Source organism: Telopea speciosissima, chromosome 8 (assembly GCF_018873765.1).
Source record: "Telopea speciosissima isolate NSW1024214 ecotype Mountain lineage chromosome 8, Tspe_v1, whole genome shotgun sequence".
Classification (NCBI taxonomy): domain Eukaryota; kingdom Viridiplantae; phylum Streptophyta; class Magnoliopsida; order Proteales; family Proteaceae; genus Telopea; species Telopea speciosissima.
Genome location: NC_057923.1, coordinates 41,311,432 through 41,337,452, shown reverse-complemented (window position 1 = coordinate 41,337,452; position 26,021 = coordinate 41,311,432). Strand labels below are relative to the sequence as shown.

General features: G+C 41.2%; 1 protein-coding gene across 1 annotated transcript; it reads right to left on the bottom strand.

Moving 5' to 3' along the window:
• Positions 1–9,393: 9,393 nt before the first annotated feature.
• LOC122671629 lies at positions 9,394–25,553 on the bottom strand. Its single transcript, XM_043868967.1, has 4 exons — positions 25,157–25,553; positions 24,938–25,029; positions 24,337–24,810; positions 9,394–10,568 (listed from the first exon to the last, which is right to left on the bottom strand). Exons 1-4 carry the CDS (start codon positions 25,520–25,522, stop codon positions 9,608–9,610), a joined length of 1,893 nt encoding a protein of 630 aa, XP_043724902.1. The 5' UTR covers positions 25,523–25,553; the 3' UTR covers positions 9,394–9,607.
• Between the last annotated feature and the right edge of the window lie 468 nt (positions 25,554–26,021).

Sequence of the window (26,021 nt, the reverse complement as noted above, 5' to 3'; positions counted from 1 at the left end):
GGGCGCATCCCACTCTTTCGTTTCTACCACCTTTGCGAGTAGGATGGAAGATCAACCTAGAGACATCGGGCATGACTTAGTAGTCAGCACTCTGACAGGTAGTGTCGTGATCTTGAAGGAGGTCTATGACCCCTGTAAGGTAGAAATTTGTGGGAAGAATTTGACCACACGACTAATAAAGCTCGATATGAAGGACTTTGACGTGATATTAGGCATGGATTGGCTGTCCGCCTATGGAGCAAACATCATGTGTGCGAAAAAGAAGATAATAATCAAGTTGGAAGATGGGTCAGTTTTCACCTATCAAAGTGAACCAAAAAGGAAACCCAGAAGGATAACTTTATCCACCCTATAGGCGGGAAAGTTGCTGGGTGAAGGATGTCAAGGATTTTTTGCCACTGTGATGGACCCCGAAGCAAAGATAAAGCCCTTGGAGGAATTTGACATTGTTAGAGAATTTCCTGATATTTTGCTAGAAGATCTGACCCAACTACCACCTGATCGCGAGATAGAGTTTGCGATTGACCTAATTCCTGGTGCAGCACCGATGTCCAAGGCACCATATCGAATGGCACCTATTGAATTAAAGGAGTTACAGGTTCAATTGCAAGACCTGCTGAAGAAATGTTTTATACGATCCAACCCCTGGGGAGCACCCATGCTATTCGTAAAGAAGAAGGCTGGTAGCATGCGGCTGTGTAATGACTACCGCGAGCTAAATAAGCTAACCATCAAGAATCGATACCCGTTACCGTGCATTGACGACCTATTTGACCAACTACAAGGAGCAAGAGTTTTCTCCAAGATTGATCTTAGGTCCGGGTACCATCAATTAAAGATCAAGATATGGGCATTATGAATTCCTGGTCTTGTCGTTCGGGTTAACCAACGCCCTGACAGCGTTCATGGACATGATGAATAGAGTATTCCATGACGTGTTGGATAAGTTCGTCATCGTATTTATCGACGACATTCTGGTGTACTCTAAGAGTGAAGAAGAGCATGCTCGGCACCTTACCTTCGTGCTACAAAGGTTGCGGGAACACCAGCTTTATGCCAAGTTCAGTAAATGTGAATTTTGGCTTCACCAAATTGGATTCCTGGGACACATCGTCACCAAGGACGGCATTAAAGTGGACCCAGATAAGGTGAAAGCGGTTCTCAAGTGGGAGACTCCGAAAAGTGCCACTGAGGTCCAAAGTTTCTTAAGATTGGCCGGATATTACCTCCGATTTATTAAAAATTTCTTGCACATCTCGGCACCCATGACGAAGCTAACAAAGAAGGGCGCCAAGTTTGAATGGAATGAAGCATGCGAGAAAAGCTTTCAAGAGTCAAGAGACTGGTTGGTGACGGCTCTAGTTTTGACCATTCTGGATGGAACTGGAGGAATGGTGGTATACACCGACGAATCCAAAACAGGATTGGGTGGTGTCTTAATGCAGAAGGGTAAAGTGGTCGCCTATGCCTCAAGACAACTGAAGGAACACGAAAATAACTACGCCACTCATGACTTAGAATTGGCAGCGGTAGTTTTCGCATTGAAGATATGGCGACACTACCTATACGGTGAAAAGAGCGAAATCTTCAGCGATTACAAGAGTCTGAAGTATTTCTTCACCTAGAAGGAGTTGAATATGAGATAGAGGCAGTGGTTAGAACTGGTAAAGGATTATGACTGTGAGATCCAGTACCACCCAGGCAAAGCCAACGTTGTAGCGGATGCATTAAGCAGGAAATCTCAGACTGCATCCCTTGCTTCCTTGGTCGTAAGGAAGCAGTTGTTAGAGGAAGCTCGAAAGTTTGATCTGGAACTCGTGATCAAAGGAACGGCTATACAATTAGCAGCTATGGATCTACAACCGTCGATATGAGAGGAAGTAATTGCGAAGCAACCATTGGACCCCGAGTTGGCCAAAATAATTTGGGAAGTTCAACAAGGAGTCCACAAGGACCCAGATTTTTCTTTGGCTCAGGATGGAGCATTGAAGTTTTGAGACAGATTATGCGTGCCTGCCGAATATGATGTCCAAGACTGAATCCTTAAAGAGGCACACAACTCACCCTATACAATCCACCTCGGAAGCACGAAGATGTACAAGGATCTGAAGAAGTACTATTGGTGGATTGGGATGAAGGAGACCATAGCGATATACGTGTCTAAGTGCCTCACCTGTCAGCAAATTAAAGTCGAGAGACACCGACCGTATGGATTGTTGCAACCATTGCCTATGCCTAAATGGAAGTGGGAAAGAATTACTATGGACTTCGTGACAAATCTACCCAACACCAGGAAAGGCATGAATGTTATTTGGGTGATTGTAGACGGACTGACAAGGGCAGCCCACTTCATACCAATCAAAATAAGTTACTCGATGGAGAAGCTTGCCCAACTGTATATAGAGAATATAGTCCGCTTACACGGCGTGCTTGTCAGTATCGTATCTAACAGAGATTCTCGATTTACCTCAAGGTTTTGGAGAAGTTTACAAAAGGCACTGGGATCTCAACTAAATCTTAGTACGGCCTTCCATCCACAAATGGATGGACAGTAAAAAAGAACTATCCAGACTCTGAAGGACATGCTCAGAGCCTGTGTCTTGGAAATGAACGATAGTTGGGATGCCCACATACCCTTGGTGAAATTTGCATACAGCAATAGTCACCACTCCACCATTGGCATGGCACCGTTTGAAGCTCTTTATGGCTGAAAGTGCCGAACCCGTTATATTGGGACGAAGTTGGTGAACAGAGATACCTCGGGCCAAAAACAAGCAACCTATGACAAGGTGGATATCATTAAAGAGAAAATCAAGGCGGCCCGATCAAGGCAGAAGAGTTATGCAGATAATCGAAGGAAGGACATTGAATTCAATGTCAAAGAAAAAGTATTCCTCCGGGTATCTCCAACAAAGGGATTGCTATGTTTCAACAATAAGGGTAAACTGAGCCCAAGGTTCATTGGTCCATATGAAATTCTCAACAAAGTAGGACCCGTAGCATACCGACTGGCATTACCACCATCTTTCCTGGGCATCCATGATATTTTCCATGTGTCGATGCTAAGAAAATACATCAACAACCCGACACATGTACTCTCAACTGAACCTGAATAGTTGGACGTGGACATGACTTATGAAGAACAACCTACGGAGATCTTGGATAGGAAAGAGCATAATCTTTGTAATCGCACGGTCACCTTCGTAAAGGTTCGATGGGGAAACAATCCCACAGAAGAGGCTTCGTGGGAACGTGAAGAAGAGTTGAAAGAGAAGTATCCCCAACTCTTCGAACTACAAGGCAAGAAAATTTCAAGGACGAAATTTTTGTAAGGTGGGGAGAAATGTGAAACCCTACCCCTGACTAACTGGAATCTTGACTGAAGGACAGGAACCCCTGGCATGGCATCCAAGCACACTGTGGTGTATCACTCTAGTGATTGAATTCAATAGAGAACCCCTGAGGATGTCTTCCTACATACCTATCAGAAGATGGATTGCTGATCCCTGTAGTTTCATAGCCCACAGCATAATGTACTGCTTGGACTCTAGGTACTCTCTCTGCACTCCATAAATGTGGGACCCACCCCTAAAAATAGGTGTAAAAGGCCTTGAGTGACATGTGGGTGCAAGGCCCTGACCCTGGGTCAAACCCCTGTGCAAGCCCACAGAGATACAGCCTTACTGAAATCTTTGGGCGATGCAGACATCACCCAGAGTGGAAAAATGTAGTTTTTTAGTGATTTGATCTATGGGGACCACCCGTATTGGACATGGGCACCCTCCATAGGTTGAAGGGAGTCTGAGGGACCACCTCATACCCTTGGATCCCTATGGACCCCACCTGAGTGTCCAAAATGGCTAAGAATTCAGTCAAAAATGCATTTTCAAAGGAGGCCTTGACAACCAAACAGGCCCTAGTTAGGGGCCGGCCTATAAATAGGTGTACCTTAGCTCATTTAGAGCTCTTGGTATTATTGGAATCGTGGGGAGGAGAAGAAAGAAAAGAGAGAAAAGAGAAGGAGAAGAAAAAGGAAAGAGAAGGAGAAGAAGGAGGAGGTCCCACCTTGCATCTGCATCCATTCCCGGCTTGGTTCAGGTATAAATCTGAACTCATACCACTGCTGTGATGGTGCTACTGATTCTCCTCCATGGATTTCTATGTTTTTTAAGTTGTTCTGGCCATTGGTAGCCCAGAACAGCTGGGGGCTGCCATGAACCATCTCAGATCCAACACGCAAACATGTTGCATGAAGGATCTGAGCATTTTGATGATGTTTACATGGCACTTCTTCATCTGAGACCGAAACCTGGGTTGTGCCAAACTGCACTGCCCTGTTACACCAAGAATAGGTAGTCTGGGCTCAGATCTATGTGCCCTGGCAGCATGCAACCTAGCCTTGAGTTGTAACAGCCTTGAATCACAATAATATACATGAATCCAGCCTTGCATGCAGCCAAATCCATGGTTTGCAGCTGGGACTATGCTGAGTCACTATTCATTGGACTATCTGGGCAGCTCCTAGCAGCCAAGTGGTGGGCCCAGGTGAAAATCCATTAGGTCCAGTGTAAAGTACACCCCTGGGGGTCCATGATGACCTAACATGCATGGGGAGAAGATCCATGCACTGCCCATGATCAATAACCTTGGAATCTCAGCCTGTTCCCGATTTTGCAATCTCTGGGCGATGCACTGGGCGATTCAGACATCGCCCAGTGATAGAAATTTTGCTGGATTGCTGAACTGACTTGGGAATCTTCACCCATGGACCACAAAACAGTATAGGGAGGTGGAAAATGACCAAAATGCCCCTCCCCACATCTATCCACATGAATGAATACCTTGGGTATCCAAGTGGGCCCCGCAGGGCTTGGAAACCCTGACTGTGATGGTCCTGCAGCACTATCAAGTTGAGGACTATACTGTGAAGCTTAAATAACCTAGAAACATGTACCAATGTGATAAATGACCATTCTGCCCCTAGGCCACAATCTCTGGATGATGCACCAGGACATAGGCCTAAGGCCCAGTGCAAGGCCCAGAGATTTCCAAGTGATGTTTAGATGTACACCGAGACAACCCAGTGAGCCTAGATCAACCCTAGGACATCCAAAAATAGGTTGAAATATTAAATGACATATTTCTGATTTACATCTAGGGTTTGATCCCGCGTTCAAGGCCTACTGCCAGACTGCAGCCGAAACTGAAACTACAACTGAATTCTTAGAGCCAGACCCAGGTGAGTGAAATATTATCGTGTATGTACGTTCAATAGTATTATTGTGCTAGCAACTAAATTCTTCAGTTATATTGCTTGTTACTTAATTAAATTCAAATTTCTCAATTATTACACATCGTGTGACTGTTGATCAATTATGCATGAATATATCATGATGATTGTGATTGATAGACTAGATGTTGTAGTCGGCTTGGAAATGAGGCCGGTGGTAGCCCGTAGTATGGGATATGGTTGACACCGCCTGACTCATACGATGCCATATAGACATGGGGCTAGAGTTTCATCATCCGTGCTACGCACCCTTGCCAACAGGGGTTAAGGTGTTGGATGACTGTGAGGACTACCGTAAAACCTTGGGCGTTTACGCCAGGAAGCCTCAGCACAGCTGGGATTCCCCAGGGCAAATATGCCAGGAAGCCTCAGGCTACAAGCTTGGGAAGCACCAATAGGTGAATTTTGGCTATATGCCGCATAAAGTTTATTCTCGAATTACATGTCGAGAAGCACCGAAAGGTGAATTATATTGAGTCGGTTACCTCACCAGTTTAATCTAGAGGGCCGGTCGGGCTGACCTGGGTAGGGAGATGCTGGAGCCGACTGGTTCTCTCCGACAACTCAATGGGTGTATCGCGGGAAAGGGTAACCAAGCCCATACTAGGGATACATGTATTGGGGATTGTAGTGGCACTAACTTGACTTAGTTGTATTGTTAGGTGGCTAATAAATAATCTGGACTTGCATATCATGTAGGATCATGTGGAATGTGGTTGCATATGCATGCATGATGATATGTTTTACTCACGAGTTCAGTGGGGCTCATACTCTGTTATATATGTTTTCTATTAGATGATTCTACAGGTGGATGCCGCTGTGGCTTGGCGGCTTATTACGAGGAGAGCCCTTGTGATTATAATGATATTGGTGTGGACCCCGAAGGAGGTCGTACCGATGATGCGAGCGTTCTCAGTGATCATTGATGAAGACCAGTGAGGGGCGCTTCTGATGCTTTTTGTCTTGGGGACTCCTTTTTTTTTGTTGACAGGAGTTTATCCCCATCCTTAGTTCTGTCGTAGTTTCTTCTTTTTATTTGGGGGGTTGAGCTATCTCACCCTGTATATATATATATATGTACTCTCGTTTCGCTTTTGTATATGTTAGCTTTACTTTTCAGTGTGTGGGTTGTACTGGGAATGTGTCAGAACTTACATATGTATATATATCACAATCATTCACGTATCGCTACGCTTTCTCTTTCTTGGTTATAATTGTAGATTATCTGCAACACTCTGATCTTACTTATGGTAATATTACGAATGTGGGACCGTGAATGTATTAACTGCTTCTAGATCCGTGGGATTTGACGGATTGCCGTTACGCAATTCGGGTCACCTACCTAATTCTACCAGGAGGTGATTTGGGGTGTGACATTGCGTGTACGTGCACACGTGTAATAATTTTTTTCTTTTGGTGAATAAGGATAAAACTTCTTAGTTCATCAATTTGGGGCAATTAAAAAGGTTCTAACTATTCTGCCTTTTTTGTATAATGCATATTTTTTCAATGAGGGTAAATCCTACCATTTCACATAAATACTACATTAAATTACTTTCAGCCTTTTTAAAAACCTTTTTATACTCATACATTAAATACTAGATTAACTAACATTTGGTAATAAGACTATGGACAATTAAAAAAGGTTACAACTTATTAATTCACCGCTTTGGTGAAAAGAAGTTGTATCCTTAAAAAATTTATGAGAATAACGCAAAAGTTTATTTGGATAAATATTGTTGGACTGCATATCTAGTGGAGGATGGTCCGATAAATTTGATAATTGGATATCTTGGGGATTGTTTTGATTCCACATGTGTCAAATTTCATATTCAAATTCAATTCATAAACTTTCTCATGTATTGATATATTTCCTTGTATTTTTTAGTAGCTTGTGTATGACCATACATTTTTTTACAATCCTAGATTTTTCTATGGTTTGTTTTGCCATCACGGGGCCTTAGGTAAGGGTGTCAAACAGTATGGTTCTAAGCAATTAGGATGGTTCCTTATTGGCTGCGGTTTTTTGAGTGATCCAGTCGGTTCCTCCAGCTCCAGTTCCAAGGGACCAATCCCAAAAACCGTCTATATACTAAACAATCCCAAAACTAAGATCTAGTCCCATTAAATAACTGGACGGTCCGGTTTTAATCCCCCAACAGTTCTGGGCACTTAAAATCTCAAACACTGAAAGAAATGGGCAATTGTTCTCTGGCCAGGAGTGCAGGTTGTGCCCAAACATATGGGGCAGTCATTTCAGCCATTCAGAGGGCGGGGCGGTCATTTTGTCCACCCCCATGTGTCTGGGCATCCTGCACCCTCCCACATTTGGTCTAAAGATATATACCACCACCCCACCCCTGCCTCCACTCCCACAACCGCTACCGCCACCACTACTCGCTCCCAAAGAAATATAGAGAATCTATCCTAAAAAATTAAAGTACTAAATGGATTACTTATTTTTTGAAATATTTTAGATTGATGCAACCAAACCATTTCAATTTCTTGATAAAAAATCTATTTGTTGACTATTTCATGAAAATTTATCTAAAATTGAAATAGAAATTATACCAAATCAGGCCCTTATACCGTTGTTTCTCTTTTAGAATATATCCCCCAAATGAAAGGGATAAATATTTGAATTTAAACCACCATAGAAAGTTGAGTACTGCTTTATGATTTTCTTTTGAACAGTATTCAAGCACGAGCCAGTCCCCATTTTTCCAAGATAAATATTTTCTTGTTTTTGTTCTACTTTATGTCTGGAGCCAAATTATCTTATGAATGGTACTCCAACCTTAATAAGATTATTAGGGCATCCATCCCATTGTGCCATTTGGATGATGGCGTGGCAATTCTACCCATCTTTGAATTTAATATCCTCTCGTGTATCATCATTCATCTTCATGTATGTCCATGCACGTTATAGTACTTTGACACAACATGCACTCTCCCATAGTCTTGATCTTTAAAATACTTCGCTACTTGACAAACTCAATTTGGGTTGAAATTTCAAATATGAGCAAAAGACCTTAGGCTTTACCCCTCCACAAATTTTGGAGCCTATCAGATCTATGATGTGACAAATAGACCGTTGTAATAAATTTTGCCTAATTTCATAATATCTCCAATGGCAAGAGACTGCTGTTTGGGTGTGTAGTGCCTGCACCAGCGTGGCCAATGAGGATGCACATAGAAGGATCAGTTGAAATGAGATTTTTAAGTTCACTGAGGACCGACCGAATGGTTAAAACACGCGGTCTTGTGTGTGTCGCAAGAACCTCATGACCCGTTGGGTTTTTCCCCTATCTCCAAATAGTTAATTTGACTGAGTACTTGGATTCTTATCCACACCCCCAACTCGAAATCATGGGATAAGTCAGTCTGGTAGAGGCTTTCAGAACAAGCCTTTTCCCAACTAAATGGGTTGGCTACATGGATCCCAAAAGTACCAGAAATTGATTTAAAAAAAAAGGGAAGACCCACACAACCATGATACAAACTCAAACTCTAGGGCATCGATCCGATAGTAACGAACTACATCATAACTGAAACTTAGGCCTATAGAAATGAGAGTATTAACACCATCGTCACTAACATCATAGCCCAACTACAATGGAGTCGAGTAGCCCACGTAAATTTTCACTCTCCATTTAGCTCTATTTGCAATCATGCAAGGCGCAAGGCCTGAGCCAAGCATGTCTTTCTTCACCACCTCTCCAATTGTAGAGCCCTTCAGAAGATGAGTATAATGACTTGAACTGAAAAACTGAAGTCTCTTCTTCGCTCTTCCCTGTTAGGAAACTTAGGATTGCATCTACTTAGCACCCATAAGAAGAACAGTAATACGATTCAAGAGTAGTGTTTCATTCCCAAGGCACCAAGCGACAGCATTGTTTGTTTGATGCCATGACCCAATTTGTCAAGGAGCTCAAGCAGGAGCTTGTCTTCCTATTATAAGATTCGATAACAAAGCATGCATGCACAAGAACACAATAAAGCATGTTTGAGGACCACAATGGGACAGTTACACCTTCACTTCAATGAGCTTCCACAATGATTCAAATATCTTTCATAAATATATAAGTAAATGTACATACAGAAAGGCCAAATAAGCATATATACAGCTAGTAAACAAGTATAATGACACCAGTGACTATTATGGACAGATGCCCAAATTCAATGTAAGTTCTGATTCCCTAACACATCTACAAAGGAGTTGAGTAAATCGGCCTAAATTAGCAAAATAATTTGCTGCACCAGTTCTACAAGTCTCATCGAAAATAGCCATGGCCGATATAAGGTGCGGTTGAATAATTACCTCCCAGTAGTCGTAGGAACCCCTTCCCGGAAAAGCATGTTTGCCACAGGCGGGGGAAGCCATGCTGGGTTGCCACTACTCTGGCCATCCTGATGTTGACCATCCCCTTGAATCAAACTAACCCGTCCTTTCTTCATCCTTGATCTTCTCACATTTTTGCCTACAAAGAAACCAAGTTTCATGGCAGTAAACAGACCAAATGCAATTACAAGTGGCCGAACAACCCAGTGAAAATCCTCGAGGTGTTGGTATTTCTTTACTACCCCAGGACATGTACTGAAAGAAACCATTTCAACTTCAGCAGGATCTGCTAAGAAGCTGTTGCATGCATCTCCAAACTTAAATCTTCCAGGGAACCCGACTACAAGGCATCCATTTGGGAGGACCTGTATGATCCTTCCTGTAGCCCATGCACCTCCTCTTTTACGGGGCCATTCAAAACGAGGGCTAAACACATTAGTTTTCAGCCTCACAAATTGGCCCACACAGTAGGATTCTGCCATCTGGAGGTCTGCAAAACTCCACTTCCAAAGAGTCTCCAGTCCAATAAACCCAACTGCTACAGTGCCATCACGCTGGATTGAATGGAGAATACCCACAGGCGAGTGTTTCTTGTCATCTTCCTTCACCCTTACCCAATCCCCTGCTGCCAAGCCAGATGTAACCCTCTCCAGTGTTGATGTATGAACTCTTAAAGGATCATGAATACTGTGGACCCTCACAAGAACAAACTCATCTCTGTCACTGTCCTCCAAACCAGCTACCATTCCCTCTGGGATAAACATGTTTGCAGGCTTGCACGAGTTTGCAGGCTTTCTGGAACGCACTGTATCACCCACTTGGAGATGATCCTTGGAGAGGAACCACTCTGTGTAACCACAGCCAATTGATTTGTCTTCCAATTTCCAGTTCCCCAGGCCAGTCCAGCCTTCATCACCATAAACTGCATTCTGAGAGCTGCGAGTTCAGATGCAAATCATCACATTAAAAGTATATTTAACAGTGCTAAAATACTCTTTCTTTCCACTCTGTTACAGTATACTTGGATATATTAATTCCAAGGAGTAAATATTGTTTTAAGAGGCAGTTCAGATTGAAGAATGGGTAATCCACTCTTTCAATAAGTTTCTCTTTCCTATCCTGTTCTCAAATGTCTTGCTTATTTTGTTCACAGTATTCAAAACGGAACAAAATCAATATATAGCTTAGTAATTATTATTAGAAACAGAAAGGAAATGTCCAGAGACCTGCTAATAATCTATTCAACCAATTTTCCTGGTAATTCTCTGTTGTGGCCTGGTTAGGACTGTCCTCCATCTATATTGTCAACCCTAGTTTAGGCTGAGTAGACAGGGATATAGGCACTTCAGATGGAAAGCTTGGGGAACTAGAATAGTGACACCCTCACTACATGACGCAGGAAATGGAGGGGAGGCGGCTCCCCACTCTCTTTCTCTATTGGGTTGTCACACTGGCATAATAGGATGCAATTTCATGCAGACGTTAAAAGCAGCACAAGGCAGTCGAGAAGTGGGAATGCTGTCAAGCGTACAAATTTTTACAAAAAACTGTCTGAAATCAATTAAAAATGACTTACCCACCAGGTTTCCTTGTTTCCAAAGTACAGCCACCACTTATTATATCAGAGCATAGTTTTTGAAACAGAACAGGGCACTGAACTGAAAATGGGCCCAGTTCCAGTTTCATCCACTTTTGACTGGTTAGAACTGGCAAAACTATGGTTTAGTAAAAATTTTGAAAATAATGAAAATAAATAAATAAATAAGGAGAAGGGACCAATCAATTAGTCAGTTCCTCGTAATGGTTAATGTACACCTTATATTAAGGTTGGTCACAATTTCAAGTATGCATGCATGTACACAACCAGTGTTCATTTCTAATAATAAATAGACCTAAAAACACAAACTCGGAAGTTTTCAATAACCAGAAGGCTTCTTAAAACCCACCTGGCTTGTATCTGGTTATCACCAAGAATGGTGCTATAGTCCGGCCAACCCAAAAAGGGAGACGGTTTTGGTTCTGTCTGGTTTGACCACCAGTTGATTCCAGTGGCCAAGCAAAGGGGATAGGAGAAGAGGTGAAAACCTATAGCAGTAGAATCTCAATGCCTTCACATACTACTCCATCCTCAACACACGTCATGTCCTAAAATTTACCCAGGCCCATGCTACACATCTGAATACCCAACTGTATGCATATTCAGCTTTTTCTCTCCACTCCAGTTACCCTACTAAAGAGATTTCATTTATTTTTTATATAGTCATTGTTCAAGATTTTGTCAAAACAGACTAAATTTGCGAAATATTTCAATGTAAGTCGACCCACTAGGTATGCAAAGTTTCGATCGAAGGCATTTCGGCCAAAATTTGGTCTAGTTGTGGTTTTGATATCCTTTCTGTCAAACATTACAAATATTGCTTATAAAATCACTATTTCGAAAAGAATGGGTCGAAATTTTGATCCATTTCGTACAGTTAGTTCGTTTTTGACAGCAAGAGGGAAACAAAAAACTAGATATCATATTGTTTGCCAAATCACCTACATTTCTTGGTGGTACAAGGTGTTGGGGACTACTACAATGCATCTACATTGATGGTTTATCGGATTTGAGCAAGATTTGTGCAAAATTCCAAGTTGGAACTCTGAATAGTACCTCACATGGAGTTGGAGGAACGGTTTCATAGGGGTGTCAACAGTTGTACTTGTAAGTGTACCATTAAATGATTTTTCTTCATTCCTAATGCATATTTTAATTGTTAATGGCTTGTGACATTATGATCACAGCCCCACTTTATTTATAATGTGTAGGAAAATTCTAGAATAGGTACAAGGACTGAAATACCCCTATGACAAAAATATCCTTGAAGGAGAACTTGGAATAGGTAGTGCCGATTGAGTAGGAGCAGTGCTGGTGGTTCTTTTATGCCAAGTTCCTCGAGAAAAAGTCTTCAAGGTGTCAAGTTCCCCAGGCACCCCCTGAATTAAAGGCTGCTCCTGCTCCCCCTAGATCAAAGGCTTCTCCTACTTCCCCTGGATCAAAGGCTGCTCCTGTTCTTGTGTTGTTATACCATCCTCAAGTTCTATGGATGGGGGGTCTTCCACTGTAGATGCGCATCCGATGGCGCAATGAGGTACACCTCTTCACTTACAGACTCCCCCTGAAGAGGTCCATGGGTAGGGAAATAAACCTCAAGACTCCCAAAAAATAACAATCATGGTGACAAATAACTTCCCTGTAGGCAGGTGATAGCACTTATACCCCTTCTCGGTAGCAGAGTAGCCCAAAAAAAATGCAGCGAAGACCCTTGGGATCAAACCTCCCATGGACTTGATGATTGTGAGCAAGCACGACATAGCCAAATACCTTAGGAGGTACCACAAATGAAGAAGAGCCTAATAGAACATCAAGAGGACAGCGCTCTGCTAGCACTCGGGAAGGCAGCCGATTTATAAGATAGGAAATGTCGATTGAGTAGGAGCAATGGTGGTGGTTCTTTTATGCCAAGTTCCTCGAGAAAAAGTCTTCAAGGTGTCAGGCTCCCCCTGAATTAAAGGCTGCTCCTGCTCCCCCTAGATCAAAGGCTGCTCCTGTTCTTGTGTTGTTAGATCATCCTCAAGTTCTATGGATGGGGGTCTTCCATTACAGGTGCATACACATCCAATGGCGTAATGAGGGACACCTCTTCACTTACAGACTTCCCCAGAGGTTCATGGGTAGGGAAATAAGCCTCAGACTCCCGAAAAATAGTATTCATGGTGACAAATAACTTCTGTGTAGGCGGGTGATAGCACTTATCCCCTTCTGGGTAGTAGAGTAGCCCAAAAAAATGCAGCGAAGACCCTTGGGATCAAACTTCCCATGGACATGATGATTGCGAGCAAACGCGATACAGCCAAATACCTTAGGAGGTACCACAAATAAAGAAGAGCCCAATAGAACATCAAGAGGGTAGCACTCTGCTAGCACCTGGGAAGGCAGCCGATTAATAAGATAGGCAGCAGAAAGCATAGCATCACCTCAAAAACAAGGAGGAACAGCCATTGTGAACATAAGAGATCTGGCCACTTCCAAGAGGTAAGGATTCTTCCATTCAACTACACCATTATGGGCTGGAGTATCCACACAAGGGGTCTAGTACATTATCCCATAACAAGACAGGTAGGTCTGAAAGGCGTTGTCCATACATTCCTTTCCATTGTCTGTCCAAAAAAGTTTTACTTGAGCATCAAACTGAGTCTGAACCATTTTGTGAAACAATTTGAAGCAGGAGCATCACTCTTTAAGTGCCTGGGATAAACCCAAGTAATACGACTAAAACAATAGATAAAGGTGACAAACCACCGATAACTAGATGTAGAAACACAACGGGCAAGGCTCCACACATCAGAATGAATTAAACCAGATGGAATTAAACTTCAACTATCTAAAACGGGATAAACAGATCTAGTTTGCTTGGCAAAAATGTAAGTATTACAAGAAAAATGGTTTGGATTACAACTCTTAACCAAACTAGGAAATAAAGTAGATAAAACTCTTAAAGGAAGGTGGCCTATGCAATTCGGCCAAAGCTGCTTAGCTGCTACTGATTCAGGGAGAGAAGCCTAAGAGACCAAAGTTGATGGAACTGATGGAGGACTATCAAGCATGTAGAGATCACCAACCACTTAACCACTGCCAATCGTATAACTCATTTCGAAGTCCTGAAAAATGTAATGGGAAAGAAAGAAAGTCACTTTGTAGTTCAAATCTCGAGTAAGATTACTAATAGATAGTAAATTAGTAGAGAATTTTCGAACATACAAGACAGAAGAAAGACACAAGGAAGGAGTACACTTAATGGTACCCTTCCTGAAAACAGAGGAAAGAGAACCATCAGCAACACTGACTTTACTATCACTAGATAATGGAAAATATTTAAAGAATTGAGTACAAGAACCTGTCATATGGTCAGTGGCACCGGAGTCAATGATCCAAGAGTTGGACATGACTGAGGCGTAGTTGCCACTAAACGAAATACCTGATGTGGATGAAGGTGAAGCAGAAGGAGCATAAGTTCCTGGCAGGGAGCTCGTAAAAGGTGTTGATGAAGAAGTGGTCTGAAGCATTGTCTTCAGAAGAAGTCTGGTTAGCTCTGGCTGAGGTAGGAGGACCCTTCATACGCCCCGAGTATCAATGGGATGCCCATGTAATTTCCACCACTTGTCTTTTGTATGTAATTCCTTGCCACAAAAATTACACTTCACAGGAGCATGAATAGGAATAAGACGGTCACTAGTACCGCGGGAAGAACCCCCATGAGATGAACTCTGTGAGCTAGAGAAGAGTGTTGATTGATCCTAAGTAACTGGGTGAACCATGACATTACGATGGCTGTCCTCTTATTGGACCATGGCATAAGCCTGCTCAAGAGTAGGGAGAGGATCGCGATTGAGGACATGAGCCCAAATCTGGTCAAATTCAATGTTGAGGCCAGTAAGAAAATTGAATACACAAAGATCATCTTCCCATTTCTTGAAAACAGTAGCATCAACATCTCAGGTAGCAATAAATGACCCATAAAAATCTAGTTGTTGGCACATGCTACGTAACTTGGAATAATATTGAGAAAGAGATAATTCCAGTTGCTTGGTAGCATGTATCTTTTGGCGAAGTTCATAGCATTGGGCAACATTAACAACCTGGGAATAAGCATCCTTGGCAGTCTTCCAAATTTTGGCAATGACATCGTGAAGATGATACCCCCAGCAATTTCAGGATCCATAGAGTTTGAGGTAAGACATCACGAAAAAATTAGATGTCATCCATTTATCTTGAGCAAGACCAGCATCGGTAGGCTTAACTAATGTTCCTGTGATATAACCAAAGAGAGGGATTGCGACTACATCAAATAATTGCTCCCATTTAATTTAATGGAGCTTGCAGGGAACAGAAGGAAATCATGCTGAGTAACCCCTTCATGTCTAGTAGATACAGTGGAGATCTCAGATTCAGAATCACTCATAGTTGCTGGTCAGGGAAAAACTTCAACAAATCATCAATATTCCAAGGAATCCGGAGAGAAATACATTAACCAATCCCACCGAAGAGGGATTTAAAACATGCTGATTAAGGTAACATCCTCTCACCACCAAGGGTGAAGAGAAGAAGCCGGGAGCAGTCGTAGTCACCACCAAGAGGAAGAAGAAGGGGTGGCGGAGGCTGGCAATGATTTTGGAGGGGCTCGTGGTGGTGGCGCAAAAATCGAGGAGAGGTAGGAGAGGATCGGGGGTTTCATGATGGTAGGCATTAGGGTTAGGATCCCAATGTGGATCCCAGCTCTGATACCATGTGGGAAATGTGAATAATGTCTTGTGACATTATGATCACATCCCCACTTTATTTATAATGAGTGTGGAAATATTCTAGAATAGGTCCAAGGACTGAAATACCCCTGGACAAAAATACCCTTGAACCCATATTACAACAGTTTAGATTGAATCTTGTGCGTTCTAGTACTAAATTATGTGTAGAATAGGCTATAATAGAGAAAGTATACAACATGGTATGGCGTACACTACTAACCTAGGTCCAAAACCAAAATTTTACAATTGAAATGTCCCAATATTGTTTAGAGAAGCTTAATTAGGGTTTCCCAAAAGTTTTGGACCAAAATGTAGTTCTTTAACTACTGGAATGGCCAAACAAAACTTGCAGCCAAAATGTACCAAATTTTGACCAAAATCTGGGTGAAATCCAAAATATTAGCAAAATCTTGAACTATGATATTAGTACAAGACAATTTATTAATAACATGAAAATAATCCCACTCCAAGGGATTGGAAAATAAAAAGTGGTGAGCATGAAACAACAAACAAACAGAACATTTAGAATGTGAATTGGATATCGGCTTATTAAAGTGCGCTGTGATATTTAGACTTCTATAGTAATTAAATATTATTGTTGACAGTAATAAAAGTGAAGAGTAACACCTCATTTCAATGGTCAAGTTGATGGAAAGCAACATAGTTTGTAAAACTAGCATGGACCTGTCTCTCCCCATGCATTTAACAGACCCATATTCACTCCAACAGCAGGACAGCAAACTTTTCTCCCTTCCATATATCAAATGGACATCTTTGATAGAGATACAGTTTGTTTTCTAACACGAATTTAACTGCCACTAATAAAATCAGATATACTACAGTAGTTTTGTCTGCCATCAGAACTCTGCCAAGTGACCAAATTGGGATTTGGACATCACAGGAGGACCCTAAACTGAAAAGACTTAAACAATACAGACACGCAGTCATGCACAAAATCTTAAAGAGGTCATCATTGTAGTTTGAGAAATACATTAAGGAAACAAATTTTAAATGAGCTTTCAGTTAATCGTCTGCTTAACTTTTGTGCATTAGAATAAAGTGATATCAACAACAATATCATGTATTAAAACAAGTTACAATTGGAGGAAGTTTCTCATGTCCTTGAACAAATGGATTTATTTATTTATTTTTCCAATAGTTGTCAAAAGAACACATTTAAATCAGAAACAAACTTTTTTTTGGGGGGGGGTGGGGGAGTTTGATGGGCCAGATGATAGATGAATGAAGGAGTAATAGTATGAAGTGCATGTATAACAATGCACAAAGAATCCTACAATATAGTCGACCATATTTTTAATATAGGTTCCACCATAGTTCAAAATCTCGATCGAGATTTCGAGAATTTCGACCCCCTCGAAATGAAATGACCCCTCGAATAAAAAAAATACTAAATTTCGATCGAAATTCTCGAGATTTCGAGGTATTTCGAGACATTTTCAAAATCTCGCGAGATTTCGAAAATCTCGAGAAAATGCTTTATATAAAATACCATGTTTCGATAGTCTCGGTCGAAATTTCGACCGAGACTGAGAAACAGAGCATTTTTCCTCTTTTGCTTGGTTTTTGAAGGTTTTTGCTTATTTCTTCTTCAATCTTCCACTTCCCACTTGAATCCTTGCCACATCTACGCTGGAATCACTTGGAGAACAAACTTCTTAGCACATCTGTGAAGCCTTTCCACTATTTCAGGTAAAACCATATTCTCAAAATTGATTCTTTTTAGGGAAATGCTTGATCAACATGTTTGTTTGTGATGAAATAAATATATGTTAGACACCGGAAGCCGATCTACGACTTCACAGTGTCGAAAATTTTTTTTGGTATATATATTATTTATTTATTTTTCTACTTCAAAAATTGGATTTATTTACAACAAAAATCAAAAAATAATAGGGGTTATGTATATTGTATGGTGATGAATTAAATATATGTTAGACACCATTGGCCGATCTATGGCCTCATGGTGTCAAAAATATTTTTCTGCCAATAATTAATTATTTTAATTTTTGAAAATTATAAAAAATATTTAAAAAATTCAAAAAAATAGCAAAACATAAGAAATAATATGAGGTTTTTGTTTTAAAATTACTGAAAAATATAAAAGTAAATTGTACATACTTCTTATTTGCTGCCCATTTACATATCTTTTCGATTTTGTTGTGCTAGGCCAATATTTATTTGAAAAATATTTTTAAAAATTGTTTTTAAATATGAGAAAAATATGAGGGTTAGGGACTTAGGGGGAAAATACTAAATAGTTATATACTTATATACTTGTGTTAGTGCTCTTAAATCTTAATTCTTAAACATTTAAAATTTTAAACTAAAAGAATTGATGTGCTTCCGTTATTAATGAATTGTCTTTTATTCATGCAACGATAAACTAGTCTAATTATGACGAACCGTGGTAAACAGCGAGCCGAGAGGCAAGAGGCGGAGGCAGCCGGCCCGGACCCGGAGGAGGGGAGCACACCCAGGCGCACTAGGGGTGACATTGCATGGTTGCATGGCACTCCAATTGATGGGGATAAAAGAAAATCCCAATGCAACTATTGTCACATGCAGTTTTTTGGAGGTGGTGCCACTAGACTCAAACAACATCTAGCTGGGAATTCTCCTGAAGTGGTCGCATGTCATATGGTCCCTGTGGAGGTATCTAGGGCTGTCATTGATTACATGAAGGGAGGGAGTAAGAGGAAGGCTCAGAGGGAGAAGGCAAAAGTAGATCTTGAGGAAGCAGTGAGGTGTACAGCGGGAGGCCAATCAAGCCATCGTGATGATGATGATGATGATGACAGTGATGATGTCTATGTTCCTGATGATATAGAGACTGAGAGGCTAGGGATTGGAGACGAGCACGAGATGATAAGCGAGCCGATTATCATGAGGATCGGGAGAGAGTCGAGAGACAGAGAGTAGGTGGTAGTGGAGGAGCTAGTACCTCTAGAGCTGGTGCTAGTGGTAGTGGAGGAGCAGGTACAAGTGGAGGAGGTGGGTTGCCTAATCCCTTTAGGAGATCACAGAGAACGAGGGCAGCTCCCCCTCCGCCTCCACCACCACAAGATGACCCAGCACTTCACCAAGCACCTGGTGTTATAGAAAGAAAGGCAACAAACAACCAAAAATCAAGGGAGCATGGAAAAATCTGAAGGGGATGGTGAAGGAATCTATAGCTAAGTGGATGTTATACCATACCATCCCAGCAAACACAGCACAAGGCCCCTTTTATCAGACTATGATAGATTCCATTGCTGAGGCTGGCCCAGGGTATAAGGGGCCCACCCCATATGAGATTATGAATGTGTATTTGCCCCAACAGAAGAGAGAGCTTGAAGACTACATCAATGAAATGAGGGGGCTGTGGTAGAACTATGGGGTGACCATAATGTGTGATGGTTGGACTGGTCCTACAAGAAAGTCCATCATCAACTTTATGGTGTATTGTGATGGGAGGACAGTCTTTCTGAAGTCTGTTGATGCATCTAAGGAGAAAAAGGATGCAAAGTATATCTACAAATTGCTGAAGGAAGTGGTAGAAGATGTAGGAGTGGGGAACGTTGTCCAAATTGTAACGGACAACGGAAGCAACTACAAGAGTGCCGGTGAGAGGTTGATGCAAAACAATAAGTACCGGTTGTTTTGGACTCCATGTGCTGCCCATTGTATAGACCTCATGTTGAAGGACATGGGAAAGATCAAATTGGTACAACATGTCGTGGAAAAGGCAAGGCAAATGACCAACTTTGTCTACAACCATGGGTTTGCACTAAACCTCTTGAGGGAGAAGTGTGGGGGTGACTTAATGAGGCCAGGCATAACTAGATTCGCCACCAACTACATTGCACTCAAGAGTATAGAAACCAAGAAGTCTGGACTGAGATCAATGTTTGCTTCTGAAGACTGATTCAACTGGAATGGGTCCAATACCCATGGTGGTAGGGAAGCACAAGCTACAATTTCATCAGATGACTTTTGGTCTAAGTTGCATAAAGTGGTACAACTTTTGGACCCAGTGGTCAAGGTTTTGCATATAGTTGATTCTGCTATCAAGGGACCAACCATGCCACATCTATATGCTGCCATAGACTTGATGAATGAAGGTGTTTACAATGCAAATCCACGAGGTAGCAAACACTTTCTCAAAATTATCAAGGAGCGCTGGGAAAATCAACTTATGCATCCACTGCATAAGGCTGGTGAGTGTACACTCTTTGTTTTTTATGCAATTACATCTTTTAAAGTTAATTTGAAGGATATATTACTAACTAGTGAATATGTAATGTCAATTTCAGCATATTATTTGAACCCCAAGTACCAATACAGTCATAGGCTTGGGTTGAATAATAGTCTTATTGACGCAATCAAAGAAGTAGTTGCCAAGTTGGAGCCGAATAGTAAATTACAGGCAATATGCAACAATGAGGTGAGTCTTAGAAGTTATAATTCATTTGGAATTACTCAATTCAATACTAAATAGTAACGAGTCATTACTAATTTTAAATATTTTCCAAATGATTATAGTTGAAGACTTTTAGGGATGCATTGGGAAGTTTTGGAACCGAAGTCGCACCAAGAGGCGGACACGCGGTGATGCGGTACTCATTAGTCATTACTCAATTCAATATCTTATTCTTTTGAAATGAAGGTGACATGTTTCTTTTGTTGTAATGCAGCTGAATGGTGGGTGTTGTATGGGGGTTCGCAAACAATTTAAGAAAAATAGCAATCAAGGTTCTCTCCCGGACATATTGTTAAGATCCGGTCGTGAACGGAATTGGAGTACATTTTCTCTCATCCACTCCAAGAGGAGAAATAGATTGGGTTCTGAACGTCTCTCTGACTTAGTGTATGTGCATTATAATTTGAGGTTGAAGATGCAACACATACGCATGAGACAAGAGGGTATCAGGGAAAATATCGATCTTGCCGATATTTTCCAGGTGGAGTCAGATGATGAAGATCCTATTGTTGATTGGGTGAGGGATAGAGGTGAGCCAGTGTTAGATCAGCCTGGAGGTAGACCTGACCCCATGATAGCTGAACACATACAAGTGATGTGGATGACTTCATGGCTGCAGAGGGTGAGTACATGCACGGGACGCGTCACCCATACCGTTCGATCTCTGGTGGTGTTGATGAGGAGGATGAAGATTGGTCTATGTCATCTGGTGGAGATGGTGGTGGTGGAGATGGTGATGGTGGAGATGGTGGTGGTGGTCCTGGTGGAGATGGTGATGATGGAGGTGATGATGAAGGTAATGATGGACGTGATGATGATGGTGATGGTGGTCAAGCATATGAGGGAACTCGAGTCCCGTTTGTGGTACAAGAGTAGCAAGAGGCAATCCGTGCCCCCACCGGCCCCACACCAGCCACATGGCCCACATCGTCCACCTCGACCTACTCGAGAAAGCAGCGTGGCCAGTCCCGTCCTGGTGGTTGTGGTAGTGGTACTAGTAGGCAGGCTGAGCTTATGGACATTGATGCCCTATTTGGCTCTGTTGGTGGACTGAGTATTGGCGATAGAGACAGTAGATCGAGTGGGCATTTCCGTGCCCCATCTTTTCATGTAGACAGCAGTCCATCTCCAGCACAATCAAAGCATGGTTCATCTCATTCACATCCATGTGGCGAAGGGCATTCTGGGCAGTACCCTTGGGGGCAGCAGCCTATATCTTCTCCATCCATTCCCAGTTTTGAGTATGACTCCCACTCACAAGGATATAGTGGATCGTCTTTTGTGCATGACTTCTTTTCCTATACTGGCTACCCAACCCACCAGCCGCAGCCGTACAACCCGTACATGCTCCCAGAGCCGTCATATGACTCATATCATAGTGGATCAGTGGGTAGTACTTCTTCAGAGTTTGGTGACCTATATCCTAGGATAGGTTACCTTCAGCATGTTGATGATGCAGTTTACATGGCCACTGTGAATGACTACACTCGCTTCTTCTCCCAGACTATGACGTGGCATGCATTTGTCCTACAATCGGAGAGCAATACACGTCGGCTCCAGCGGACAATGAGTGGGGTTGATCCTGGACGGCGGAGTAGTTATTATTAGCAAATTTGTAAACATTTGAGATGAATGATGACTAGTTGACTACTTGACTTGTAGCCTTACAGGGGACAATTGGGGATATTGACATATTGTGATTTGGAATGTTTGATATCATCTTCTTAAATCTTAACTCTTAAGTTGTTATTTGTTAACTTGTTATTGACTTGATGTCTTATGTACTTAATATTATGATTTATGACTTAACTTATGAGTTATTATGTTTCCAACTTAGTTCCAAGTCAATTTATTTGTTTAATGTACAATGTGTATGTGTAAATGTGTAATTAACTAAGTTATACACTTATACATTAGGGTTCGACCGTATATTGCCAATCAATGGTGCACATCCAAAACACCATTTTGGGTGACTATTTTTGCAATTTGAATATTTAAATGTGTTTATATAGCCTAAAATAGGGTTTCCATGAAGTTTCAGGCCTTAACTTGGCCTAAAACCCACCGAAATTACCTATCGAAACATACCAGAAAAAATACAATATTTCGACCGAAATATCCGAAATTTCGAATATTTCGGATATTTCGGTCAGCTCGAAATACCGAAACGAAACGAGTTCTCGAACTATGGGTTCCACTATAAAATAGTTTTTAATCATCTGATCAGATTCACTGCTTGGTGGGCGCCACCTACTAGGTCAACCAGACCAAAAATTGATAATTCAAATTCAAATCATTGCAGAAGTTTGAAACGGAAAGTTCCACTAGAACTTTAAACCTCCAAAAAGTTTCATGTGAATCAGTCTGTTAGAAAGATGAAGCTAATTCTTGGTGTAGACAATCACTTGGATAAGATCTACCTATCCAACTGTGGTCCTGTCTTCTATAACATAGGAAATTTAGAATGTTAGGAGGCCCCAGAACCATTACCCAAAGGGAAAACCCTACAAAATACATGATGATAATAAGAAAAGAGAAGGGTCAGCAGAAATGGCAAGCTATATCTTCCCCACCCATATTTGTTAAATAAGGCCAGAACACACTCCAACACATGGCAAATGAAAGCATTAAAATTTTTTGGGAGGTAAGTTTTAGAACCAGATACTCAGTTGACAAGACAAAGGGAAGAATCAAATACATGGTTGACCATACAATTAAGAGATTACACAGAATTTGACATGTAACCAAATTCTTGAGGGTGGCCTGCCTGACTTGAGACCTTCATGTCCGCAGCCCTTCATGTGGCTGAAATCAGGCTGCCATGCTACCAAGTCCCACAATATGGACATGTCAATAACTGTTTTCCCTCAAAAAAATATTTTTAATTGCTTATTTGTTTAGTAAATCTTACAGATAATTTAGGTATGGGACATAGGTTAGCATTGGGATTAGGGATGAGGTGGGGGGAGAGGACTGTAAGGTATATTTAAGGGTCAACTAGTCAAGATGGCAAGATGCTTTTTTTGTGGAGGTGTTGGGGAGGATCTGTTCTGTATACTACAAAGCTCAGACAGCAAAGATCATGCAGAAACAAATTTTTCATTCAACTATTCATCAGGGTGGGGGGGGGAGGTGGGTTGGGAGACACTAACTTTGACTTACAGAAAGACTAAAGCATGATATCTAGTTATGACCAAAATTAGGAGTGCCCTAGAAATACTTTGAATGGTTTACTTGATAAAATAAGAATTTAAGGAAGGGAATAAAAATTCTTCACTGGAAATCCATGTTTATTCCATATCCCACAGTAGATTTAATAAAACAACAAAGAGTCTCTCAATTCATGTTTCTATGTCAGCTTTCATTACATCCTCCAAAAAGAGGCATGATTAAAGAGTAATAGTGAAATATAGGTCCCTGTGAGGGAAAAGAGATTCTCATTAGTTTTGACAAATAGCCTTAAAGGGATAAATACTTTCTTTCCCACTTATATGCCTATAGCTCAGAGGGTAGTCTCTAATGGATAGGACAGATAACAAACAGAGCAAGATACCATTAAAATTGGAAAACATCCCCTTGACAATTCCTGTTTATCAATTTTCCAAAATTAAGATTAATAAATTCCTCTCAACATGGTGCCAATTTAGCACACATGCAACCGGAGACTGCATATGCAACAGTGAAGGCAAGTACCGGAAGGAAAACAAAATCGATTAGAACATCATAGTTAGGTCAAAATCATTGTAAGTTCAGTTAAAATACCAAATTACTGATTATGATAAAAATTCTTCTTTTTTCTTCTCCCCCACCCCCCAAACAAAACAAGAAAAAAAGTGTAACAAGGAATTTCTGTTTTCTATCAGAATGAATGACAAAACTTACCTTTTAAATGCATGTAAGATGTCTGCCATTAAAGGACGATTCCGGAAGTCATACTCAAAACAACCACTGATCACATTCACAATGGCAGGAGGCAAACCACTTGGAATCTGTGGCTTCTCTTGCTTGGATACAACTAAGTTATAAATTTCCTCCACTGATCTCCCACACCAGGGTTGAGTTCCAGTCAACATCTCCACGACGCTGCATCCGAACCCCCAAGAATCAGTCTCAATAGATAGTGGACCTCTTACTTCTGGTTGCCATTGTTCTGGAGCCATGTAATTGGGGGTTCCAAGTCTCAGAACCATATCTGAACTTGGCAGTGGAATCCCAAGCAGTAGATACGGAATCCCAAAATCACCCAGGATTGCTTTGTTGTTCTCGTTAAGAAGAAAGTTAAAGGGCTTAAGATTTAAAACCAGTGTCCCTTTTGAATGCAATTCCAGAACTCCCTGAGCCAAGTCAATCCCGTACCTGTAAACATTAGCATAAACAGAAGACGGTTAAGCAATTCCATATTTGCAACTATATGTACCATAAAGGATAGACCCATAAGCATATTAGTGTTTTGCAAACACCCCCACTCCCAAACCCACATCACCTCAAAACATCAGGCAATGGCAGCTTGTTTCCTTTAAGACGAGCCATTTTGTCTCCAACCGATCCCTCATAAAACTTCATAGCAATTGATATCTGTCAAGACAGAGAAACAAAGTCAATATGGCAATGAAGCTTCAACTAAAAGATAGAGAAGAGGGCAATGACACAATTCTATTAGCGAGCTACAAGACTACCAAATACAGTAGATGCAAAGACTTACTTTTCCATTTATCACAGAGATACCATGTAACCAACAGACACCTTGTAATCCTTGGCACCTAGCAAATAAATCTTCAAATTTATCCAAGAAAGTGTGCATATGATCTTCATGGATCGGATGTAACATCTTGACAACCACTTCATGAAATCGTTCAGAACCATTAGTCAACTGATGATGAGTTGCCAACCAAATATCACCAAATGGCCCCCGCCCAAATCTGTGTTTAAGTTTCAAAGCAGCAGGATCGATCCATGGGCTAATCTGATTCGGCGTTGCTACAACAGTTCTGAGGTGATCAGGATCACCCTCAAAAAGCTCATACTCAAAAGTAGCTGCAGATGGAGTTGCTCCAAGTTCTCCAGCCATTTTGCCAGCTGAAAAAGATTAGAAATTTTTCTTTTTTTACAATAAATAACCAAAAACAACTGCTAAGAAAGCTATTCGAGAAAAGAAAAATCATTAAATTGGTGAAGTTCTAAGCATCTTCTTTAAGTACTGAAGCGAAAAAGAAAAATCAATAAATCGGATTGTTCATAACCAAAACAATTTGCCATTATATTCTGCTATGCAAACTTCATTCTGTGAATTCGTTTTGTCACCCAGAAAATTTCAATCATGAATAAAATCTAATATTTTACATATCGAAGGAAAAATCCAGTAGCACCTAAGGCATAATCATAAAATAAAAAATAAACCGCATATTAACTGAGAAGTAACTGAGATATACACAGAGTGGCATAAAGCACTAACCAGGTTCAACAATACGCAGAGATGTCGACGAATTCGGAACAAATTTTTTTTTTGTTGGAATTTAAAAACTACTCTGTATGTGCTTGAGATTCATAGTTCATAGATACCTGCAAGA

Excerpts from the sequence above, each read along its gene's own strand:
- LOC122671629 (XM_043868967.1), bottom strand. The coding sequence starts at position 25,522 with ATGGCTGGAGAACTTGGAGCAACTCCATCTGCAGCTACTTTTGAGTAT. Across the intron at positions 25,030-25,156 it reads TCTCTGTGATAAATGGAAAA|ATATCAATTGCTATGAAGTT; the intron begins GTAAGTCTTTGC and ends CTGTCTTGACAG. Across the intron at positions 24,811-24,937 it reads CCATTGCCTGATGTTTTGAG|GTACGGGATTGACTTGGCTC; the intron begins GTGATGTGGGTT and ends TAATGTTTACAG.